The sequence below is a fragment of the Bolinopsis microptera genome, chromosome 8, assembly GCF_026151205.1.
Source record: "Bolinopsis microptera isolate Bmic1 chromosome 8, MBARI_Bmic_1.0, whole genome shotgun sequence".
Classification (NCBI taxonomy): Eukaryota; Metazoa; Ctenophora; class Tentaculata; order Lobata; family Bolinopsidae; genus Bolinopsis; species Bolinopsis microptera.
In genome coordinates, this window is record NC_087079.1 from 16,292,353 (window position 1) to 16,318,049 (window position 25,697).

The 25,697-nt window shown below is 38.5% G+C and overlaps 2 protein-coding genes across 2 annotated transcripts; one reads left to right on the forward strand and one right to left on the reverse strand.

Moving 5' to 3' along the window:
* Positions 1–11,616: 11,616 nt before the first annotated feature.
* On the forward strand, positions 11,617–12,141 carry LOC134820201 (nucleoredoxin-like protein 2). The gene has a single exon (XM_063830425.1). It carries the CDS (start codon positions 11,617–11,619, stop codon positions 12,139–12,141), a length of 525 nt encoding a protein of 174 aa, XP_063686495.1.
* A 620-nt stretch (positions 12,142–12,761) lies between these two features.
* On the reverse strand, positions 12,762–21,233 carry LOC134819237 (ras-related protein rab7-like). Its single transcript, XM_063829057.1, has 6 exons — positions 21,177–21,233; positions 20,086–20,212; positions 19,701–19,740; positions 19,337–19,407; positions 18,593–18,700; positions 12,762–14,173 (listed from the first exon to the last, which is right to left on the reverse strand). Exons 1-6 carry the CDS (start codon positions 21,227–21,229, stop codon positions 13,952–13,954), a joined length of 621 nt encoding a protein of 206 aa, XP_063685127.1. The 5' UTR covers positions 21,230–21,233; the 3' UTR covers positions 12,762–13,951.
* Positions 21,234–25,697: the final 4,464 nt, after the last annotated feature.

The window sequence follows — 25,697 nt, forward strand, 5'->3', positions numbered from 1 at the left end:
ACCGTGTAAAATAAACCGTACTATTTAGCTGATCATTGGCTGTTTATGACATAGAATACTATTCCACCGACGTTTTTAGCAAACTTCGGTAAGAAATCAATAACCATCGCAAAACCCACCCTAACCGCTGCCGCTCTTCTTCCCTCGTTGCTATGGCAACAGACCCCGACCCAGGAAGAAGGTGAGGGATATCGTTTACTGCGTGCAATTACTTCAGTTATTTAGTGGTCCTTCGTTGTTCTTTGTTAACAGTAACTATTATATTAGTCGAAAACCGCTATAGAGAATTAAGAGACGCCAGATCTCATTGCCCTCTGGTTTATAAGGAATACCTGATACAGATAATAATAATATATTTTCAAAATATCTGCACAGTGTTTGGTGATCAAACACCTCTTTCGAGGATTTGCCATCACTTTTAGTTTTCGACTTATGGTACGGTAACTTTGTTCAAGATCACTCACTTCCCCGCCTATTTACGAAGGGGCCGTTTTTTGCTTTGTTAATCTAAAAATGGTTTAATTTGTATCATTATGATCTCTTACACCCTATAACTACTGATGAAGATTTTTATTATTTGACAATATATGAAGGGGAAGGGTTTGGCCGACGTGCAAAAATCATCGACCAAAAAAGATTTTTCTAAAAAGCCCCCCCAGGGGGTTTGAACGCTGATTCCGAATCACCCCTCATACAAAAAAATTCCCCTGGCAATAAAGGCGAAATAGCTGTTTTGATCACGTGATATTTTCCAAATTATAAAAAATAAAATTTTTTCAAATATCTCGTTCTAAAAGGGTTGGGTTTTTGGCATATGTTTTTGTTAAGAGGGGGTTTGGATTGGGGTTTGGAAAATCAGTTTAATGGGGTTATTCTGGCCCCCTTAAAAACGGGTTTTTAAAAATCACGTGACAGTCGAGTGTAGATGATTAATCAAAACCCAAATGATTTCGGGCCATCTAAAATATTTTTTTGGAACCCCCCCCAAAAAGGGTGCCTGTACCCCATCTAAACGAGGCCCGGGTTACCGGTACTTTTGGGGGGTGTGAGCCCAAACCGAGGGTAAAAGACGTCTACGGTCGGCGTGCAGTAGAAAACTAGGACTCTACGGCGGGAAATATTTGTTTCATATTTTCGATCAAAATAGATAGAATTCCATATCAAATTAGGGGTGCCCATGGTTACAGGAAATGTTTCTTTTCGAAAGTAAGCTTTATCTCATCAAGAAATATTATCTTGACCTATGATACAGCCGATGAAATGTAGACACTGATTTGAACACATAGCGGGTTTGAACTTATCTGAAAACGATAGTCATACTGTGAGCTATACATTATAGATATTCCTGGGTCGTTAATATCATGCAAACTTTCAAATGTAAACAGGCGCGAGTGCATTTAAGAGAAGTCTCAAGGCCGTAGAGTCCGGGACGCCGAAATGAATTGTTTTGAATAAGGTTGCAAGCAAATTCAGCCAAAATCTGTGTTGTTATTTCTTTGACTCCAGAAACTTCCTAAAAGGTTAAACCCATGAGTATATTTATTTTGACCTTTTAAAAGCAACTTATGGTCTGAACAGAGCTGAAGGGTACCTTAGCAACGCCACAGTAACACCATCGTAACGCCATAGTGGTCCCCTAGCAACATCGTAGCAATTCGTAGAAAATAAAGCTAAAAGACAGGAAAGCTGCTGTAATATCCTGACAATGATAATTTCTATTTGGTAGCACACCTGACACAACGTTGCTGCACTTCTAAAAATTGTCTGCATGAGTTCTAATAGATTCTTATTAGTTATTCCTAATGAGACAGACGTCCTATCGTATCTATACAAAGCCGTGTTTAGCCGACAAGTATAAACGTCATATTATGCTAAAGTAAATCAATGCTGACAGATCCAGACGCGATGATACATACAAAACTACTTAGAAATGCTTAAAGATGACTCGTTTCCATCATACGGGCAATGTAATTTGAGGTCTGTGGCTGAACCCATTCACTCTACCTATATTTTCATAGTAAACTATGTTACTAGTATCAATAGGTGTGGATGGGATTAAAAGTCATGCAATTTAAGCCATTTTTAGTAAAAAGCAGTTGAAAGTGAAAGTATCATGGCTGTTTTCAGTAATTGTTTCCTTACCGGCAAGTGTGGATCCGACCAGCTCCTTGACAGAGGTCCGGATTTACGTACTACCAACGAAAGGTTGTTTTTAAAACTTTGTTTTGATTCGTCGGCATCATCCATGGAAGGCAATTGATCTAGAGTGGCGGAACTGTCGGGCAGAACTGTCAGTAGTTACATATAATGAGATTTTAGTGTCGATGTTGTTTATGATACGATCGTCACTAAAATCTATCTTTGGATTGTCCCTGATTTTGGCAGCCAGCTGAATTGGCAAAACCTTTTAACTCTTAATCATATCATAACCTCAACTAAAATACTTACTTGTCTGTCTTTTCGGCTATATTTATGAATTATATCAATATCTATTGTAACTGTGTTACTTCACACTTGCGCGTAACCATGGCAATTGGGTTTATCGTGGTGTGGTTACTCTGTTATGGCTCATCATGTTTGGTTATTAATGCTGCATGTTTCGTTTTAAATTGTTTTGAAAACTTTGTTTAACCCTTTCCCTATCATTTTAGGCTAAGTTCTATCTCTCCCAGGCTCCCTCGTCGAGATACTTTTTTTGTCAACTGTGACGGGGCCCGCTCAAGGTAAAATATTCACTATCACAATATTAAGTTTGCTATAAAATTTGCAGATCAGCTTGCGATGAGCCACAAACAGTGTTTTTAATGAAGATATGTATATAACTTGGGAGTAAAAGGCCACTGAAATTTCGTATCGTCTAACCTGAACAAGCGATCAGTTTGGAAAGAAAACCGTTTGATTCATTCTGAATTGGCTGAAAACTGTATACTGACTTGTTTTATCTTTTTACAACCCCCCATTTACAGATGGCCGCGGAGAGAGCAGTAATAGACAGAAGCCGAAGAGGGAGCGATATAGAAGCAGGAGGGTCATTACGTATGGGAATAAGGGAATCTGACGATGAGAAAAAAAGCGCTGAAAAAAATTTTGGTGAGAAAAACGGGAAAAAAGTCGTACTTTCAATTTCTCGGGTAGTCGATAAGTTACCAAACTTTTTTAGCTTGATTAGACGATATTTTCTGACAATCGGGATATTATTACAGCCCAGCTGTTCTGTTTTTAAATACCATCCTCAAAAACCCCCCGGGTTTCCCTACTCGATATTAAGTTATTATTTTTTAAAATTATTTATATCCCAGGTTAAAAACTAAAGGGACTGGGTTTTGGGTTTTGGTATTTGGAAAACGGACTTTGGGAAAAAAACGTTCTTTTAAAACCCCTCAAAAAAGTTAAAAATGGCATAATTTTTGTGTCCCCTCAAATATGGGGGGGGGGGGGGGGGGGGGGGGGGGGGGGGTGGGGGGGGGGGGGGGGGGGGGGGGGGGGGGGGGGGGGGGGGGGGGGGGGGGGGTGGGGGGGGGGGGGGGGGGGGGGGGGGGGGGGGGGGGGGGGGGGGGGGGGGGGGTGGGGGGGGGGGGGGGGGGGGGGGGGGGGGGGGGGGGGGGGGGGGGGGGGGGGGGGGGGGGGTGGGGGGGGGGGGGGGGGGGGGGGGGGGGGGGGGGGGGGGGGGGGGGGGGGGGGGGGGGGGGGGGGCAACATTTTTTTAAAAATAATTAAAATAAAGATTTTTTCCAAATTTTACCCAAATCCCCCTTTGGGGGCCTACATCAAAAAATTTTTTTCCCCCACAATAAACTTGAAAGCCAAACTTTAAAACCCATTCCAAAAAATTCTTCAAAAATATTGAAAAAAAAAAGAGTTATTTCAATTTTAATAAAGGGCATAATTTTGGCAATTTCTTCTTAATTTCCCCTTACAGCGCCTTTCCCTAACACGGCTACCTCAGCACGTACACACCGTCCCCTTTGACAATTAAAACATTCCACTGTAATTGTGTTATTGTAAAATAATTTCAAATGTGTGGGACTTTGGGACGTGCCGCGCGGCTTCTAGTCATGCCATAATTTTATAGTCACGGCACAAATTCATTCATCAAAATATGTATCTGCGAAGAGTTTTATAGAAACCACACTCACTTCAGCATATATTTCTATATTTACCGCGCTCCCGGGCGTGCCGATCACCGATGGGGGCAGGGCGGGGGTTCAAATCATCAAATGATTTAGATTACGCTAGTGTTATTATGACACAATAGCTATACTAATCTGTAAAATTGATAACGTAGTGGGGGTGGGGAGGTGTAAGAATTGGCCAATAGTGATAACCTAATTACGTAATATGTGAACTGTCCCTAAATCATTCGACACAATACCGTGTCAATAACTATTATTTAAGTACGTTACGTGAATTGTCGCGTACAGACGGTAAAGTGGATCGACCCTTTAGGACGTTAGTTACGCTACCACCTCTATCACCCCTTCAAGTCGCTCACCCTTACAGAAGAGAAAGAAAACTTCGCCGGTTGAAGACGGTAGTTGAGTATTTGGGTTACAATGTTTTATTTTTTCTCACTTACTGGTAATTCCGTCAAAAATTTAAAAAGAATGTTCACTGTTAAGGACACAGTTTAGTTTTACATCCCAAACGTGTTGGGGAATTTTCAAGATACCACATTCCATATGACACGTAACATGGAGTCATTCAACGGCAATTAATACAGCCCACGCACTTATCCATGAATTTGTGTTTATGTTTGTTTGTATATTACTAAAACCACTTTATATTCGTAATCAAATCACTTTTCCGACAATTGGTACTCATGCAACTCATCCCACGTAACTGGAATATTATAGACTTAGCTTATAAATTCTAAATAGAGTTCTAAACGCACACCGATTTTTCAGGAGGTGATCTACAATAATGAAAGATGATCTATTTCTGGCCAGAAATTTGCGGAGTTCATCGTCTTGATATCAGTCTTGGCTGCAGTTGCATCTCTAAAATCAGGTATATCATTAGTTTAAAATAAAACTATCCTTCCTGGCTTAAACCCTGGTTGTTAAAACTAAAAGCCGCCTTGCATATGTCATCTTTGATTAAAAATGAATCAGATTTGTTAATTGGGTAATTTCATGATAGAGAGTTGAACATTTTCCCCGCATTTTCACACGTAGTACTTATTTTCTTCTCCCTCAGTGACGGTTTGAGGAGACACTGCATCTCACTGCTCAGTGGAGCACGGGATTGAAGGCAGTTTTCCTCTCAAAGTCCACTGCACGTTGTCACAGTCCGATCAGAGGTAAGCAGCAAAGGATAAAAAGAGACTTTACCTCTGATGTCAGACAGATAAATTTTGACGAAAACAGACCTCGAGGGTTTAGTAAAGTAAACAGACTGGCTATGGTCCTAGTACAAGAGGAGGAGAACAAGAGACTCGCAATCTGTACGACTAGTTACTCTTCAGTCAAAAAATGGGGGACTAGGACGAAGCAGACATAGTGTAGAAGATTCTCGACGACCGGACCTAGGCAGATAAAATATTAGCCGTTGGGATTTGTTACACATCATCCAATACTGGAGTTCACAAAAGAGCATTACTTCTCTTCAGCAGGTCCTCTATCGACAGATCCTCTGGATGGCCGTGCAGACATCACGTCCTGGAGGCGGAGCTTGTAAGAGGGATCTCCCTCCAAGCAACTGTTCGGTGACACAATATCACTCGAAGTAACCCTTTTCAAGATCCTTTATTAATCACATCCGTCAACTCAACAACCAGCCCAGAACATTACAAGGAATTCCTAGAGCTTGCTAAACTAATCCATAGAGAAAGCATAGATATGAAGAAAGGATTACGTCTTCCGAGATACAAAGACCTGGGAGCTGGACCACCAGGGCCAGATGGATGGCTAAGTCCATCTACATTCTAGATGGCTTTTCTTAACTAGATACCAATTCACTGTACAAGAAGAGAAACGTTGCAGAAGAGGGCTCACTTATTTGTCTTCGTTTATTTGAGAGCTTGGTTCAGCGCTCCTTTCCTTCATCCTTGAATCTACAGCCTCCGCCGACACCCGTTTGTTACAGAGTCTTCAAAGGTACAAGAGTGTGGACATAGTATCAGCCATCACCACGGCAGTCCTGAAGAGGCAAACATGGACCTGACTTAAAGCTCGTCCCACTATCCTTGTTTGATAAAGACCTACCTCTAGAGCGAAGAGCTCTCCTTGCAGCAAGAATAGGCCAACAAACTCTTTGAGCCTTTTGAACGTAAAATTATCTTAATTGATACATAATTATTTGGATATGTTTCCTTTTATTGAACCTCTTTATAATGACCAGATAGTATGACCAAATAAGGGATGTTGGCATAATTTGCGTAGTCGTACGGGTAAGGGTTTTCAACATACGTTCTACACTCTAATTTGGGTTTAGATTTGTAATAGTCTCTAAGGACTACTTGAAGTAGTACGTGTTAAAGTATGCTACGTGCAGTTGGTCGAGTACGGAGTGATCAATCATCTTCACATTTTACTGTTTCAGTTTATTGTAGACCTTGTTGTAGAAACTCAGTACGGTGCTCCGCAGTTAATGTCATTCTGTATCATACGAAAAATGCATAGCTAGCATGAGGTATGATAATCCCTCGTATCGGAATCTTTACATATCTAATCGATTGAGTACCTGGGGACCCCGTTTTAGGTTTTCATACACGTATCAGTCATGAATCAAGCATATTACTAAAATCTAATATTAATATAACTACTGTGTTAGAGAACACAAAGCCCGGGGTCCCCGAGTAAGTTTAAAGCTGAAAATATTATGAGTGATTTGTGTATTTGGTAATGGTACTGGCTATAGCACTGACAACTGAGCACTCTCGTGAATAGCTATTTGTCAATAGTTTACGAATGACTCCATTATTAACCGTTCTCTTTAAATTATGTAATAAAATTATTAGAATATGATCTTTAAATTATGTAATAAAATGATTAAAATATGAAAATTGACATAAATTCTGTGATAATGATATGTCTACCACCTTTTTCCACTTGATTGTATTTACCTTTAGACCTCCGGCTTTTGTGTTCTTTAACACGATTGATATATATAATATGGTGGAATGACATTGGTCGCGTTTTTGGTGTGGAATGCTAGGCGAGTTGTCGTGTGATCATTAACAATTAAGTAATAGTAATACTAGTTATACCATCATGAAACCTTTGATCCGTCAAAGTTCGGGATTGCAATTGCAATTGCAAATTGACCAAAACAAATGAGAAACTTCATAAAGTATCATCACGCTACCGCACTTGTAACTTACAACATGTCGCTTGTCGGCTTGTTGCCACTCTGTCACATACTGCTTTTAAAAGGTCTACCGATATGCGATTATCATTACAAAACATATATTTTGCGCGCTCAGCATTCCACGCGCAAAAACGCGCCCGTCAGAGAGACTTGCGCGTATTAGAGGGTTCAGTCTCACCAGGCTATGTTAATGAACATAATAGCCTGGGGTCCTCAGGTAAGCCCTTTCACTGAAAAAAACGCCTTGTTTGTGTATTTCCCTGTCCAATTTAGCGTTCGGTCGACGCGAAAAAAATATTTGGGGTACCATTTTTTGCTTCAGGGGGGCGCTAAAAGCTGAAGGGGGCGAGAAAAGAGAGTACCCGACTTTTTTTCTTTTTTTTAGGGACACACAAAATTTTAGGCGGGCGCTTTTCGTCACTGAGCGGGGGGCGTCAACAGGCAAAGTTACGCCACTGACTGGGGAGGAGGAGGATGAAGAGAAGGAGGACCCAGGAAGAGGATGACTGAGAGGGAAGAGGAGGAGGAGGAGGATGGAGGACTGAGGAGGAGGATGAAGAGGAGGAGAAGGAGGACTGGGGAGGGGGAGGACTGTTGAGGACTGATGAGAAGGACTGAGGAGGAAGAGGACTGAGGAAGATCAGGAAAACCCAGGGGGAGGAGGAGGAAGAGAAGATCAGGGGGAGGAGGAGGAAGAGTAGGAGGAGGAAGCATCTAAATGTTATTTCCATTTTTGTCCGTTTTTGTCCGCTCTATTTTTTGTCCGTTTTGAAAATATAGGGTACCGAACGGACAAAAAACATGATCCCCCTATATGCTATAACAGTTGACATACGTTGCATGCCACTTTTCGCGCGCGCCGCCGAAGGATGTACAAAACATGTATCAATATAACAGCAACAAGAATTGCGCCGGTTAGCGGACGCTAGATTTCCATCAACCGTAGTGATTGCCATGCCTTTTAAAATTTGAAATTAAAATTAACGATAGTTTCATGTTGGTCAAAATATTAAATAATGGTTCTTTATTCACCATTCTTGGGGCGCTACGGAACATAAAGTGGAGGGGTTGCCATTGTCAATAGTCAAATTTAAAAAGTTAAATGACCGGACACCGTAGCCTGCACCTGTGTGGTGATATGCAGATAAAAGTCGTGAAATCCGTATAGTAGTAGGTATAATATAATAATCATGCAACTCATAATAACATTTATGGTCCATTTCGTATAACAAATCAAGCACTCACAACAAAACGAGAAGTTAGTATGTTGTACCGCATCATGATCAATGATCAAGTAAAAAAGAGCGTGAGCTACTTAACACATTTATAAGATTTGGGAAATCGCTTGTTATTCAAATCAATTACCATAGAATTCAAATTGTATGCTTGGCGCCGCGCATTTGAGGTGTAATTCAATCAATCGTCAAATCGTGCAAACGTATGCGGAGGGTAACCATGTCGACGACACCATAACTGCTCTGCGCGCGGACAATATACATTAAAATAACGTATGCGGAGGGTTATGCATGTTTTCCTTTGTGACACCGAACGAAAAACATACCTACCTACTATACCCATTCTCAATTCCTTCCACTTCTATACATCTTATGCCTTTTTAAAGAAAAAGACAGTTGATGTAAAAAATTGAACATTTTATTTAGCAATTTAGGTGTCCATTAATGTCCGCCTATGTCCTGTCCTTTTTGGATTCTATGAGACAAGCGGACATAAACGGACGTGACACCCCCCCCCCCCCCTCTATTATACTTATAGTGGTCGTTCACATATTACGTAATCAATATTTGAGCAATTTTCACCCCCTCCCCCCTTCCGTAATCAACCGTAATCAAAACCCTACCCCCTCCTGACAGCAATATTACGTAATCATGGCCTGATATGACCCCCCCCCCCCTTGACTTTTTTTCCTAGAAAACACTTTTCTCTACGTTTCATGCTACCCCGATCATGCTATCATGATGAGCCGAAATCATTGTTATGATATCCGGCCAAGCACCTTCTAAACTACTTACTATTATAGCCGGATATTCGATCAATTTCTAAATTTTATCACTATCAACTATCAGAGTGGAATTTGAATTGAAATATTGTCAAATTTTTATTATTCAAGACGGTAAAAAAGAAAATTTTGATTACGCAATCATAACGACAAACGACCGAAACCCCGCCCCCCCCCCTCCGCAATCAATCGTAAGCATTTGGAAACCCCCTCCCCCCTCGGCTGATTAAGTAATATGTGAACGACCCCTAATAACGGGTGATACTCGTAAAATATCTGTTTCAGGACCGTCGACGATCAGTCCAACTCGGCGCGCGTCCTGCTTATAGGTTGTTTGTAGGTTAAATCACGTGATCGAGACAGTTTTTCGCCAATATTTCGTCAGGCCTCACATAGGGTTAAAATGCTCCCCCGCGAGCATTTTAACCCTATGTCTGATGTCGTAAGGGGTGATTCGGAATCAGCGTCCGAAAATAAATCGCGGAATGAAGTTGGTCTCAACTGTCGGGGGGCCCTTTTAGAATAATCTCGAAGATCGACTGTAACGTGATTTAGCACGCTCGGGGGTCCTCATATCAGGTAAGGGGCGTTACCGGGGGACGGCCCAGGCTATCAATACTAATAATCTCAGGATATGTTTGTTTGTTTGTAGGTTTATAATAGGATATCCATTATCGGTATGAAATCTTTTATCTAGATAAACAGGCAGATAAAGATGTAGGTTTTATCTAGATCGCATAGATAAAACCGATAATTTTTCTGCTGAAGGCCAAAGCAGTAAACGACCGGGGGTAGGATTTGGCCGGGGCCGGGAATGTCCAAATTTTCCCGGGGCCGGGAATTGTGAATTGGCCGTTCTGGAATTTGGCCGGGGCCGGGGCCGTGAATTTAATAAATCCACGACAAAAACAAAGGACTGCTCTTGAAAGTTGGCACTCTGGACATCATCCTTTCAAAATTGAAAATCCATTTTAAGATTTATATGAAAGTTTTAGGCCGATTTTGATCAAAAATTCCCGGCAAAAATTGAAAATCGGCCGGGGCCGGGAAGAAATAGCTCCCCCGGTGCCGGGATTTCACGGCGCCGGGAATCCCAGTCGATTACTGGGCCAAAGCCAAACTGTTTTCCAAATTTCACAAAAACTAATTGTCGACTTTTATCACTGCTTACCAGTAATCTTGGTAAAGTACCACTTCCTTTCTTTTGAAAATATTAGAGCATCAGTTTTCTTCTCCGGGGAATAGAAGTGCACCAGTTCTCTTCAAAACAGTAGACCGACGGTTTCCTTCTCCTGAAAACAGTAACGCACTAGTTCGTTTTATCACTGTTTACCAGTAATCTTGGTAAAGTACCACTTCCTTTCTTTTGAAAATATTAGAGCATCAGTTTTTTTTCTCCGGGGAACAGAAGTGCACCAGTTCTCTCCAAAACAGTAGACCACCGGTTTCCTTCTCCTGAGAACAGTAGTGTACTACCACTACCAGTTATCTTCAAAACAGTAGACCGACGGTTTCCTTCTCCTGAGAACTGAGAACAGTGACGCACTAGTTCTGTTCAAAACAGTAGACGAAGGGTTTCCTTCTCCTGAGAACAGTAGTGCAGCAAATACCAATTCTCCTCAAAACATGAATAGAGCATGATTCAGTGAACCGTTTCCTTATCCTGGGGATAACTTGGAGCAACAGATTCCTTCTCCTGAAGACAATGTTTCACGCCCAGAACACTTACGGAATTCAATCGAGTGCCCTGCCGGTATTTTTGACTCTTGTTAACAGTAGCATGCTCGTTCCCGACTCCAGAATGGTTGTAAGGTGAAACGCCAGCACCCTCAAGAGAACAATGTCAATAACCTTCTCTGGATTTCTACAGTTCTACAGTTCCATAGGTATACAAATGTAAATAAACCTCTTAAGCTCACATCCAAGTGAACTACCTCTTCCATCATACTAGAAGACGTTTGGGACTGTTTCTTGGAATACCTACTTGGGAACAGAGAGAGGCAAAAACACTCATTTAAAAAAAATTACGGTATTGTAGCAGTATTTTTGGTAATTTCTAGTATGTAGTAAATTTTTATACCGATAAAAATATGTTTTATCTAGATAAACAGATAACTGTTTTTAACGAATTATCGGAGATAATTATCGGTTAGTGTTACGATTATCGGAGTGGATAGCCTAGTTTATAACCTACCAGGACGCGCGCCGAGTTCAGAGTTGGACTGATCGTCGACGGTCCTAATATTTGAAACAAATATTTTACGAGTATCACCCGTTTAATTCAGGATGACATGAAAACTACACACGTCCTATTTGCCGAGTCAGAGAAATTCTACTTTCTCGGTCAGTCTGGACAACAAGTCAGCCCGGACGCGCTGCTCGGCAAAGTTATTTGTTTGCTGTACGGCGCCGCTTGGTCCCCACCCTTCTTGGAGTTCTTATCTCTCTTCAAACGATTCTACTCTGAGCTAGAGTCAGACCACGCCCCGCTGCAAGTTATCTACGTGAGTTTTGACAGAACTAGAGAGGAAATGAGGGAGCTGGCGAGTCATTTCCCGACCTCTTGGATGTCATTACCCCATTCGAGCAGTCTCATAAACTACTTAAAGTTAAAGCACAGTGTGGTGGTAATACCCAGATTGGTGGTTGTGAAAGATAACGGAGAACTCATCACAGATAAAGGGGTGAGAGATGTCAGGAAGAGGGTCAAACGGTGCTTCACGAGCTGGTACAACGCAGCTAAACTAATCCCAGTCAGCCAGGGGACTGAAATAAACCCAGTAAACCAAGGAGCTGCACTGAACCCAAATAGCTAGGGAACTGGAAAAAACTCAGCCAGAAATGAAAGGAATACATACGTTGAGGTCAATCCAGAAATGAAATGATTTCAGTTATTGACCCAGGATTAGCTAGTATTTTAATTCGGCAGTTTCCTCCGATGAAGATTGAAGAATCAGTTACTGTTGTCAACAAGTTTAACATTGGATCTATGCTGGGCGCTGGCTACAAATTTGTGGCATTTAGGGCCATGCAGCTGGCTGACGCCGAGTAGGGTGTTTTGGTCGTTCTAACTTAAGACTTTTAAGAATTAAAGCAGCCGTATTGATCTTCCAAACCTACAACTTTCAAGGGCTAGAATTCGCTGTATTTTGCCGTTAAAACACAACTTGTACTGTTTAACTTCATGATTGGGCCGTAATTCAAAAGCAAATTGGCAAGAAGTGGTGCTCACGGTCTCACTTAACATCACCATGGTCTTAAGCGACAGACAGCCTGCAGGCATATGATCCGAATACGAAATATCCTTGTGTTCGGCATTTAATAGCCCTAATTGGTTACTTCGTATATAGAAAAACAAAGGCATGTAGTACTTTAGTTGGGAAAAACTGCTAGGGTTGATAGTTGGAATTTCTTAATGTACAATTTTCAACATTCGTAACGGTTTAGTAAATCAAAACGTATTTACTGGTAATATTTTCACACAAATCAATATAACAAAACAAACAACTCATCCATAAGATGTAGCCTCTAAAATCATTACTAAAATAGTGTCTCCATGGTTACGGTGTGCAGGCGTTGTCAAGGTCGCATATCTAGCTAGTCCCATTTAAATATGTACCATGTGACCGTTTTCAAGCTTGATCAACTAAAACATTTCCCTAGTGAAGCTGTGCAGGATAATGATTTTCAGTCAACGGCAAAACCACTAACATGGAAAATGAGTTTGATGTAATTTCCATGAAAATGTCACGAAATACTTGTACAACGTTCAATATCTTTCAAATCTGGAAACTTTGAGTTTATCCAATTTCTTTTCTCATATCGAATGATTCGGAATAATGAAGGATCAAGTTCTAACTCAAGTTCTAACTCTCTATTGTCGAATGTCCGTTTTAATCTCAGTTTATCCATTGCAGGGCCAACAAGTTTGCCACCAGCTGATATCAGCTTGAAGAAAAAGTTATCCTGCACTAACTATGGGAAACCTAACAATAATTTTGATGAAAATAAAACTTACGTTACAATAATAATCTACTGATCCCAGTTTTATTTAAAATTGAGACATGCGCATATAAAGTTCCAACTCAACTGGTTACCATGGCAACTGTGGTAACTGAGGCATGCGAATATCATTAAAAAGTTCCCATTTTAGATTACTCAACAAAAGTAGCACTATTATACGGGGGAAGTCCCCCAGCCTCAATACAACTTTAACTGAGGGTACAAGAAGATTTTATCCATGGTAACCCTTACTGCGTGTCACAGCTCACTGTATTTAACTGCCGCGCAAGGAAACAAATTCTTACATCTTGCCCACAATTCTCTGAATTAAAAAGACAAATCAATTTATAAAGAGTCAATTTTATATTTTACACATTTGGGCCTCTTTGGATAGATATTAGCCCAGTTTAAAATAAAACAAAACCGCACTAAGATGTTGTCAATATCATGACAACACTATCCATGGTAGCCGTGGTGATCACCGAGGGGAGGTGGCCAGTATTCCACCATTTAACTGGTCAACTAGGCTCCGAGTTCCTGTCATGATGTACAGTTTCCATGGCAACGGGCACCATCTTCAGGGTAACGTGCTCCATTTCCATGGCAAGTGGTACCGGGCACTCTCTAACATCCACAATCGCTCTTCTGTCCCGACTGGCCACCAGGAGGTATTTTTATCGTTTCGGGAAACTCCGTGTAGAGGTCGGCGTCCGTTTCCTGTTGAAGGGCGTTCTGGGCGATCGTGTAGAATGCTTGTTCAACATTGATCGCTTCTTTGGCGGAAGTTTCGAAATACGGAATGTTGTTCTTGCCCTGGCACCACTGCTGGGCCCACTTTTGGGAGACCTGAAAAGCAGATGTAATTAGTTTGAGAATCTGGTTTAGTATCCGCAATCTAATATTCATGTCACATATTTTTTTCTTCTTCATTTGTTCACCATTTGTAATGTTTTCTGATCAGACTAGTGTATTAATTTGTTGAAACGTAATATTTGTTGAAACGTAATATTCATGCTGAGATGTTGGATCAGTACTGTGACAGTGTACGCAGAAGAAGAATTAGTCCTGTACAAATTTCGGTAAGTTAATGTTTACAATTTGAACGAGGCTTTGTTTTCAAACTTAATATAATATACCAATAAACAATTCGCTATCTCCCAGTTGATCAGTAACCCTATGTGTTTCCCCGATATGCAAGGACAGCGTGTAGATGAGGTGGTTTTAGGATTTCCATTTGTTATTTCAAAAGATTACAGGCAATAAACTCGAAATTGTATCATTAATCCGTGTGTCAGATATCAAACCAGTTCACTGCTAATCTATTTTTAGATAGTAAACAGCTACATCTCTACATAATTCGGCGCAAAGGTAAATATGCGCGGCGCGACTACGCGCGTTTCGAGGAAATAATAGAAGATTTTCACAAGTCTGAGGCAGTGAGGAGCTAGTAGTTTTAGTTAATATGTAATTGTGTCCCTTTAAGTCACGCGATGAGCATTACAGACTAGTAACGTAATACTTTCCTAATTTTGAGTCAAATTACAAGTATGGATAAGAAACACCCAAGCTATTGATTAGGTTCAATATAATGCATGTACCCAGGGAATAGTACACACTTAAATGTCCGTCAACCGTAATTATCAAGTCTGATAAAATCTGAAGATTATTCATGAAATAAAAGTTAGGGCCTAATAATAGACCGCATAATTTGCTTCACTCTGCTGAGCAGCCTTATCTTTTTTGTGTGTGTGTGTGTATGGTATCAGCTTTCTTACAGGAACTTGATATAGGGCCTAAAACACTGCGCAGGCGTACACTCTTCTGTATAATGTTTCATTCTACAGAGCACCTGGATGTGCTGACAAGGCCAAAACAGTGTGGTACGTGATTCTGAGAACTCGTCTGCTCTGAACAAGTTAATATCACGTACACGTTAATATCACGTACATGTTAGAGGATTAAAATTAAATTAAGGGACATCATAATTGCACACTATCGGATAAACATAGCATTATTTATCATCCAAGTTGGTTTGAAATCAGAGCCAGGTTCTCACTAAATTGTGTGTTTGGTTCAATAATGAGTGAGCGGTGACAGTCAATATGAAGGTCAGGTGATTTTGTGAATTTATAGTAGCAATTGGTGGGTAATGTGACAAAATTGCTATAATGCAATGGTCTATGAGATTTGCTTCATTGATTTTGCTTGTGTTGGTGGTTTCAGTCCTTTTTGCGATTTGTGGCCTTTTAGTAAGTTGGTTTGAAATCAGAGCCAGGTTCTCACTAAATTGTGTGTTTGGTTCAATAATGAGTGAGCGGTGACAGTCAATATGAAGGTCAGGTGATTTTGTGAATTTATAGTAGCAATTGGTGGGTAATGTGACAAAATTGCTATAATGCAATGGTCTATGAGATTTGCTTCATTGATTTTGCTTGTGTTGGTGGTTTCAGTCCTTTTTGCGATTTGTGGCCTTTTAGTAAGATGGGGGGGGGGGGGGGGGGGGGGGGACAGTGGCGTAACGAAAGGCCCTGCTGACCCCGCTGTGCAGGGGGGCGCCGTCTTAGGGGGGCGCCAAATCGTCGTTTGAATGTGGGACAATTTCGAAAACTTAACTAAAGTACTAGCAAAACTGCGCGTTTTGCTCTAGATACACACTTTTTTAGAGATTTTACCGGCGTATTCTCTAAAATCACCTAATTTGTTCAATTCTAGGGAGGGGCACCAAAAGGGGAGGGGCGCCAACAGGGGGGGGGGGGCGCTTTTTTCGGCAGGGGGGCGCCAACAGGCAACGTTACGCCACTGGGGGGGGACCAACGGACATTAATGTGCATTAATGGGCATTAATGGCAGTCTGAGCAAAATTTTAAAATACTGCCATAAATGTCCGTCGGTACCCCCCCCCCCCCCCCCAGTAAGATCTTTTGCTAATTTTGATCTCTGTTTTGAGTACAGGTCACAAAACATGTGATTCATCTTCGACGGTCTCGAGGCCCATACGTTTTTGGCACCAAGCACAGTCTTTGCTCACGGGGTTGTCAGAGTAGCTGCCTTTTTCAATGTGGGAGATTACGAGCACTAATCTTCAGTTTTATAATTATTACAACAAAAGAAGCTATTGTTAAGATGATAATATGTTAATGTAAATATGGTGGGAGGAAGAGGCCAGATGCGAACCTTAATATGTTAATATGAATATTGTAATATTAGTATAGTAAATTAAGTCATAGTCAATTGTCTCATGGTACGAAGAGGGATCATTTGGGCTGTCAGCCAATCAAGGATCTCATTAACGAGCTTTTATAATGTATATGTATAATGTATATTGATCAGGATTCAGGTGATTCCCAAGTAAGTAGGGTGAGTTGTCCTATACACCATTCTGTATTCTACTTTTAGTATTCAAGGATGGATTGTCATTTTGGAGTATTAAATTAAGTTTCATTATAAATACATTTTTATGAATATTTGTGATGATCTTTAAATGTATCATTGTGTTTTGATTAGCTATGATAATATTTTAAATATAAGAGAATTAGGGGGGGGTCCAAGGGGAACTTTGGGGAACTTTTTTTTGGGGAACTTCAGGAAACCTGGGGGACTTTCCCAAAGTTCCCCAAAAAATTATCAATGAAACAAATAATTTTGGGGAATTTTGGGGAATTTTTATTTTGGGGAACTTCAGAAAGTTCCCCAAAATTCCCCAAAGTTCCCCAAAGTTCCCCAAAAAAATTATAATGCCAAACAAATTATCATGCTGCAAGTATCAACAAGTAAGTTAAGATTATACCTTATAATAACATACATGTTAACATTAATGGGTATTAATGTATATCAGAGAAATTTTGAATAATTTTGAATAATTTTGAATAATTTTAAATAATTTTGAATAATTTTGGGGAACTTTGGGGAGTTTTGGGGAACTTTTTTTTTGGGGAACTTCAGAAATCTTGGGGGACTTTCCCAAAGTTCCCCAAAGTTCCCCTTGGACCCCCCCCCCCCCCAGAATTAGCGAGTGACAAAATTGAATGGAGAAAATTGTTAGACCTATTCGAGAATAGCGAGATGACTCAATGCCATGTTGACCATTTGTATTGAAATATATTGACAATAGTGCTTACAGTTGCAATATTAGTGCTTACAGTTTTAGCTTTAAAAGTCTATAGATCTACTGATCACTACAATGTTAAAAGTCTAACAATATACAGAGGTCTGCAATGTACATTCTTTAGCCTCTGGTATGTACTGGCTCTGGTAATACACACTCTCTGGCTCGTAGGACTAACCCCCCTACAGCTAGTATAGTGCCTCGGCACAGAGTGGCTTAGGGTTACTGAAAAGGAGATAAGCACCTCAGGCCATCCCAACGTTCGGGAGATACCTGCCCTTGTATCTTGTATGTACTGGCTCTGGTATGTACTGGCTCTGGTATGTACTGGTATGTACTGGCTCTGGTATGTACTGGCTCTGGTATGTACTGGTATGTACTGGCTCTGGTATGTACTGGCTCTGGTATGTACTGGTATGTACTGGCTCTGGTATGTACTGGCTATTTCCTCTCCACAAACACTCACCAATCACGTTCTATGGAATGACACGAACACTGAACACGTATGACATGATGTCCAATTGTCCAATGTTCGACCGCAATCAAAATATAAATCATAAAGACAAAACAGCTAATATATAACATAATGTATAAGGCATTGATGATCTCATAATGACGTGTTAATGACATCACCAATGCCAAGTTGTCTTGTCGTTAGTTTGCAAATTATATGTATGGTAGGTGGCTTCCTTCCTCTACCCGTTAGTTTTAATTACTGTTTCTACATATTTTGTTTCGTATATTTATCTTTAAAACTACCTTTTTATATGTTCCTTACGTTGAGTGGATTTGGCGAGGAGTGTAAAATGTAATAAAATAAATACTATTACGAATTCCGAGAATTTCAGTGAAAATGCTAGGTACATACAAGTCAGAATGTACATTGTATCACAGGAACCCATGCATTAGGGTTAAACTAGCTTTATATGGTGTTAAAAGAAATGGCTGCTCAAGTAATTAATATCCGCAAGGAAGAAAAATGCAGGAGTAAACTTTAATGCACAGTCTACTATTAATACAAATTTTAATGATTTTCTTTTAAAAAAGAACTGATTAAACTTGGTGTGAACTGCAATCGGGTTGAGTTCGAGTAGGGTTTTAATGATCGAATTGAGTTGGCTATATGGCCAAAATCTTATTATTATTATTAGTAAACTGACCGCCCTATTCTCGAGGTCCACTTTGTTGCCGAGCACGACGAAGGGGAAGTTGTCAGGATCTCGTGGTGATGCTTGTATTAAAAACTCGTCCCTCCAGCTATCCAGTGTCTGAAATAAAACCATGTAAAATCTAGCCTAGCCTGGCAACGCATGTTATATATGGGCTTGCAACGCATAGCCTGGCAACGCATGTTATATATGGGCTTTTATTGCGTACGGACGCCCGAACTTTAACATTATACTTTCAAGTTTTAGTAGTTTGCCGGATTACACGGTAGCAGGGCACTTATAGCAAAGCCTAATGACTGATGACTCACATGTGCTTTAACGGCATGTGTGCGAATAGTGTGCCAGTATAGAGTTTTTATCCCGCACCCAGCCATTTCTCGTTATGGCCAGAACTTGAAAACCGTATTTTTTGCTGATTATTATCAAACCGTTTGAGCTGGAAACCTCCGTTTTGTGCACATTATTTATTCCGACCATATGTCACAATCGATTTAAACCTACTTCGATGTGTAAAAAATAGGGTTTCTAGCTCGTTTGCCATGACGAGTATATAATTACTTCAATGTTGAAAGGGTGTGGCCTCCAGAAAATAGAAGTTTATATTCTGGCGACAGAATCCTCGAATGAGTAGTTAGTAGTAGTTTAGTTAGTAGTTACAGTATGCAATCTGCAAAGTTACTAATCTCCGCTGTAAAGTGAATAAATGATGTTATAAATGTGTACACGTGTCCGTACCTTGAATGTATTTGGCTGCGTTACATCAAACACCAGTACGCAACAGTCGGCCCCTCTATAGAATGCTACACCTGCAATAAGGGGTTACTTTTAGTGGAACAGATTACCAGGACCCTCAGTATACCCCTATTTGTATCTGATTTGCACCCAAACTATCATGATGCTAAAACTTGCAGATTCGAGAAAACAGTACTCTGCTTATTTAATTGAACTAATTGAACTAATTGAACAGACATGATGACCATATTGAAATTAACCTGATATAATCTCATAAATATATTGTTTACACTTTATGTCAAATGTCAATCAATAAAAGTTAGGATAAAATCTTCTTGCTTATTCTAATCTATCAATTATTACTAACCTAAACTCTGAAATCTTTCCTGCCCAGCTGTGTCCCAAATCTGAAATATATTCAAAATCAAACACAGAATTTGTAGCACGTGATTGTTTTATGTATGCAAATTCGGTCCAAGAGGGCCACATACACTTCGCATGAGAAAACACAATGGAGTGACTAAGAGTTCGGCAACTAGAAAATTAAGATTCCATACCACAACATCTCAGCTTGTGACACACAAGCTGACATGATAAACAGTGACAAACATAAAACAAGCTACTATGATAAAAGGTGCACACTGCACAATTAAAGGCTTTGTGAATTGATCATAATTATACGAAAAAGGTTAAATATATTAAAAAAGGTTGCAGTGGATTTTTGAAACCTCAATAAAATTACAATTTTATACCTGCATAGTCACCAGTCTGTCATCGACAACAACTTCTTTTGTCAGAAAGTCTGCCCCAATAGTTGCTTTATATTGGTTACTAAACTTTTTCTGCACATATTGGTTCATCAACGACGTCTTGCCCACCCTGCAATATTAGTAATTGTGTTTATTATTTACAATGATAAACTTTCACCAGGTCCAGCGAACGGCCATTGAGAGGATTAGGTTTAAAAGTTTCAAAAATATATGTACATTGTACAAGATATGTCCACGACAATACTAACATTTTTATCTATTTATCCATTAATTTGAGTGAAATTCATATGAAAATACAAGCTAAGAATAACTTAGCATTTTGAAAACCAAACTTTTTACTTTGAGAAGGAATGGGTGGATGTGGTCGAAGATAATCATGATATTTTAGCAGAGCTGTTGTAATCAACTATTTTATGGTAAATTAGAAGTATTTATCCTCTGGTACCAAAATTTTGATTGGCATTTAAATTATTTGTTGACTCATTTAGTCACATTATATTTCATTTAAAACAATTTTAGTCAAAAGTTCGACTAAATTTGTTGCAGATATATTATCTGGTTTCTAAGGCATGTAGTCATTGGAAAACTAAATGGTAGCCACATCATCGTAATGTTGCCATATGATTTGATACATCCTGTACAGCTCATTTTTAGATCATACAATGTAGATTATCTGAATACACTGGACACTCATGAGTGTGTATTGTGTCATCATTGGTAATGGCTGTGCAGTGTACATTTTAATCTAATTCTAATCATAATTCTAATTAGTGACTGAGCAATGTTATTATAGCATTTCTAATCAGTTGTGGGCTGTGCTTTTATTAATAAACAAGGGTTTAATTTTGGAATGAAAAATTTTAAATATGTAAACACCAACAATAAGCTAACCTACTAGTTCTGTTAAATTATTGATGTCTTATATTGTACTACAAGTCGTCATCTTGGTAATTATATTTGTGTTCGGATATAAATGGTTTTCCTAACACTTATGAATATATTTTAACCACCAAGATTAATTGAATCACTGCTGAAAATATGAAATGTCAATAAGATAAATTAACATCACTCACCCACTATCTCCTAAGATAATGACTTTTAATAGGACCTTCTTTCTGGTTGCCATCACTATATAACATGATCAAATTAAGATATTGGCTCACACAATTTGTATGTAATTACTTGATTATAAGCCATTTAATAGGTTTTGAAAAGTTGACAATTGGAGAATGTCTATAATTCAGATACAGTATTGTAAAGTAGTGACTGGTAAATTTTCGATATGAAAGATCTACAGTTAGAGATAAGTCAATTTATCTTTTGCATCCGAAAATAAGTCATTAATTTGACCCTTGAAACTGCAATGGTACACTGTTCAGTGGTCACTTACAGCACTGTAAGGCCATGCAAAACAGGACTCTGCAGCATGGAGAAGTGAAATAACATGACCTTCCGGTGGCAACAGGTAAACATTTTCATATTTCCAACTAATAAATTCATCAATAATCTGCCATCTGTTGGAAGATGTGGAGGAAACTGAATCGAACGATAGGATTCTGCAGCTGTGCCTGCTATTTTACTCAGATCTTAATAAAGCCAAACATGCACCTTCGGTAGAGTATTTTCATTATAATAACTCTGTTCTGTCAGATGAGATTGTCATTTTGACTTTTGCAGGTAGAAGAAAACAAAAATTTCAAGAAAACAACAATTTTATTTAGTATCAATTAAAGCAAACAAAAATATATTTTATATATAACTAGCAGGACCTTTATACCAGATATCTTAGGGGACTTGGAGTAGCAAGAGAGTGGCTAGAAAATATATACCTAATACAAAAATACGTCAAAAAGAATTCAGGGTGATACAGGATCGAAGATAGAAACCAATTGGGCCCCATTATGTTTGACCTCCCAGGGCATGTGCAGATTTGGTGAAAAAAGTCGCATAGTAACAGTCTTGCACATGCAAGTGCAATATGCATAGATTATTGGAATAACATTATCATCAGTTTTGGTTGTCAAATTTGCAAATGTGTTTAAACAGTGTTACATTTCATTGGCTGTATCATAGGTCAGGATGGATATTTCTTGATGCAATGACTTTCAAAGAACACTCCCTGTGATCACGGGAATCCTATTTATATGTATAAAATTAGCTGTATTTCTTTTGAAATTGGAAAATGATTCAGTGCCATCGTAAAAGTCCTGTACTTTCGTGTTCCCACGCTTTAAAGTCCAGTTTTAAACGGCGCCGCTGCGGAGTCTCAAGCCGTAGTGTCTCATGCTGTAGTCTGGACCCTAGAACTATGGTGCAAGATTGCTGAAAGTCGCTCACAAGCGAGCAGAGTACAGATGAGATTGAAACAAACATGGCCCCTCAATGTAGGCAATTAAAAGACCTATCTGATTAACAGTTTTCTTAAAACTAATGATTTTTGACTGATGTGAAATAATTCAAGAAAATTACTAAGACTAAATTGTACAGATAAATACTAGGGTACACAATACACATCAAATAGAGAAAAAATGCAGCCTCCTTGATTGTTTGTGAGCCCAGATGTGGCTAAGCTTTATATTCTCCGATGATACTGACATGAACGGTTCAATCTTCAACGGGAACTAGGAATAATTAAACCATCGCACATAGAGATACCGTGCTGTAAGTTTGCAAGGCATGTGGAATAAGTGGGTCTAGATGCTCGACAATATCATTAACTTCCTGCATACTCGCAATTATTCAGGACAAAATACGCCTATACTAAGAAAATCATAGAAGTTGGTTCAAAAGACCAATAATAATAGAATTATATTGATACTATTTAAAGGAATCTTTCCGATACATTTTTACTGAATTTGTAATTATTTTTATTAATTGTCTTTTTCCCGGATCAAGAAACTCCATATTGGAACAAACTCCCTCCGGACGTCAAAAACTCTGTGACAGTTTTAGGCTTTAAAATTAAACTAGTAGGATTTCAGAAAGACATGATTTCTAAAAGTATTACAAATGATTACAAATGATCAAATGAATGAATTAATGAAAGGATAAGTTTTTTAAATAGGACATAGGATAATGTTTTGATAAATTTAAAAAAAAGTTATTATATAATTTCTCAAATAGTGCAACGATATTTTGTAAACATGTGTGATGAATGATGATGTGATGTCATAAATTTTACTTTCCTTATTTTACTTTACTTATTTTACTTTACTTTACTTTATTGTTATTATATATGTTCACCTATTAACCAGTAACCATTTTTAAAATTTAAAAAAAAGTTATTATATAATTTCTCAAATAGTGCAACGATATTTTGTAAACATGTGTGATGAATGATGATGTGATGTCATAAATTTTACTTTCCTTATTTTACTTTACTTATTTTACTTTACTTTACTTTATTGTTATTATATATGTTCACCTATTAACCAGTAACCATTTTAACGAGTGATACTGATCGTAAAATATTTGTTCCAAATATCAAAATATTCCAAGACCGTCGACGAGTCCGGAGTTCAACCCGGCGCGCGTTTTGGTAGGTTATAAATTTACAATTAGACTCACTACACACTTTAAAATTTTGAATTTCTTAAAATATACCATTATTTGTAATTTAAATCCCAGGCCGTCTTGACGGATGTTACTCGTTTAAATTTCTTCGAAGTAGCGCACGCCGGGCCTAATCATTAACAATGGTCAACAGGCCGTCCCATTATATTTCAACTAATCAAATAGTATTATTAATTCGTGGCTCGCAACTAAACACGTGATACTTGTAAAATAGTTGTTTCAAATATTAGACGTCCTCGAGTCAAACACAACGCGCGCGTTTTGATAAGTTATAAATTTACAACGCTGAACGCGCGACTTGCCTTGTCAGATTGCAATGCTCTTTTTGTAATAATAATCGGAACAAATATTTTACGAGTATCACCCGTTAATGCTCTTTTCGAGCGCGCGTCGGTCAGCGTCACTAAAAACTTTTCGGCTACTTTAGCGCTCAGGCATTCAATGGGATATGAGCAAACATATACTTGTAGCGCGATGCGTTACTGTGCCGCGCCGCGCACTCAATGAGGCTTCTCACAGCGACATGCGCCACTAAATCGGCGGGATGCGCTACTGTGGTGCTGCGCCGAGCTGAGATGAATTGACATCGTCAATTTTAGCTTAGATAATTATATTTTTCTATATCATATATTTGTATAATAAGTATAGGTATTGACGTAGTGGATGGTTGAGGGGGTTTCAAGCACAGGTCACTCTCAAATCCTAAAGATAAGCAGCGGCCTTCGGCACTTGAAACCTCTTCAAACCTCCCCTGATTTATTTATTATTGATATTGTTTGATTGTGCCGTAAAAATAAATATTTGTTTTATTAAAATATTTGTTTTATTAATTAATCATATGCATACGTTGCATGCCACTTTTCGCGCCGCCGAAGGCGGATACGTAATTTAACATGTATCAAAGCAAACAAATAATCGCGCTTCTATACTGGTTTATATTATATATTATGTAGTGGCATAATTTTATTAATAACTATATACTTTTATTATAATTATTTATGACAATAACTTAACATGAAATTGAATCGTGCATTTAAATTTATCGAGAGCTCTTCAATTTGCTGTTAATGCGTTATTTACCATGAAAGGACGTGTTGGTCGACACCAAAGTAATCTTTTAAAGTTTATTATAAATGATTTGAATAAAAGAAACCTACCATTTCATTTATCTAAATATAAATTGATAAAAAGTATAATTAATAAAATATGTTAAATAAAGTGTGTTTATAATTATGATTTATGGTACATTGTTATTTATTATATTTATATTTTAGGCTGTAACCTTATTAGTTCAATGGAATAAACCTAGTATGCCTTGGTTGCAGCATCGCTTCACTTATAGGTGCATTTAGGGCCCGATGTAATTGCTATGATCAGTTTACTGGTCAACTGGTGTTTCGGTGTCCCTTATTTTGTTTACACTCGGTCACTTGTCAATATAATATAATGACATGAATATAGTTAAAAGAATATAAGTGCACACAATTGAACAAAAAATTATTTGATCACTTTTGTGTTAATTTAGTTTATTTGTTATTTGTAATGCTTTGTTGCACGCAAAATTACATCATATGGTTCTAATATAAAACCTTTTAAACTCTTTATCTTTTGTATTTACAATTTTCTTATATCATATATAGATTATTGTAGTTCCATAGTATGATTTTGTCTTTTATTTTTTATTATTTATCAATGGCATAGACTGACCTGATGTGGATTATTTTATTTACTTAATACTTCTTTTGAAGAAATTTATATTTAGAATTATAACATGTCATTTGGTAACATAATATATAATGTGTAAAGCCCATATTTGAATAGTCAATTACCAATAATAGTGAAACTTAGTTGAGAATGAATCAACATTTTACATTTTATAATATCTAAAAGGTGGAAGTGAATGGAAGTATAATACAAAAAGTTATAATACAGGTAAATTTTAACATGTCAGAATTTCCCTTTAAATCACAACTTTTCGCATTAAGCTTCCATTCGCATCAAAATTTTGACTACTCAATCAA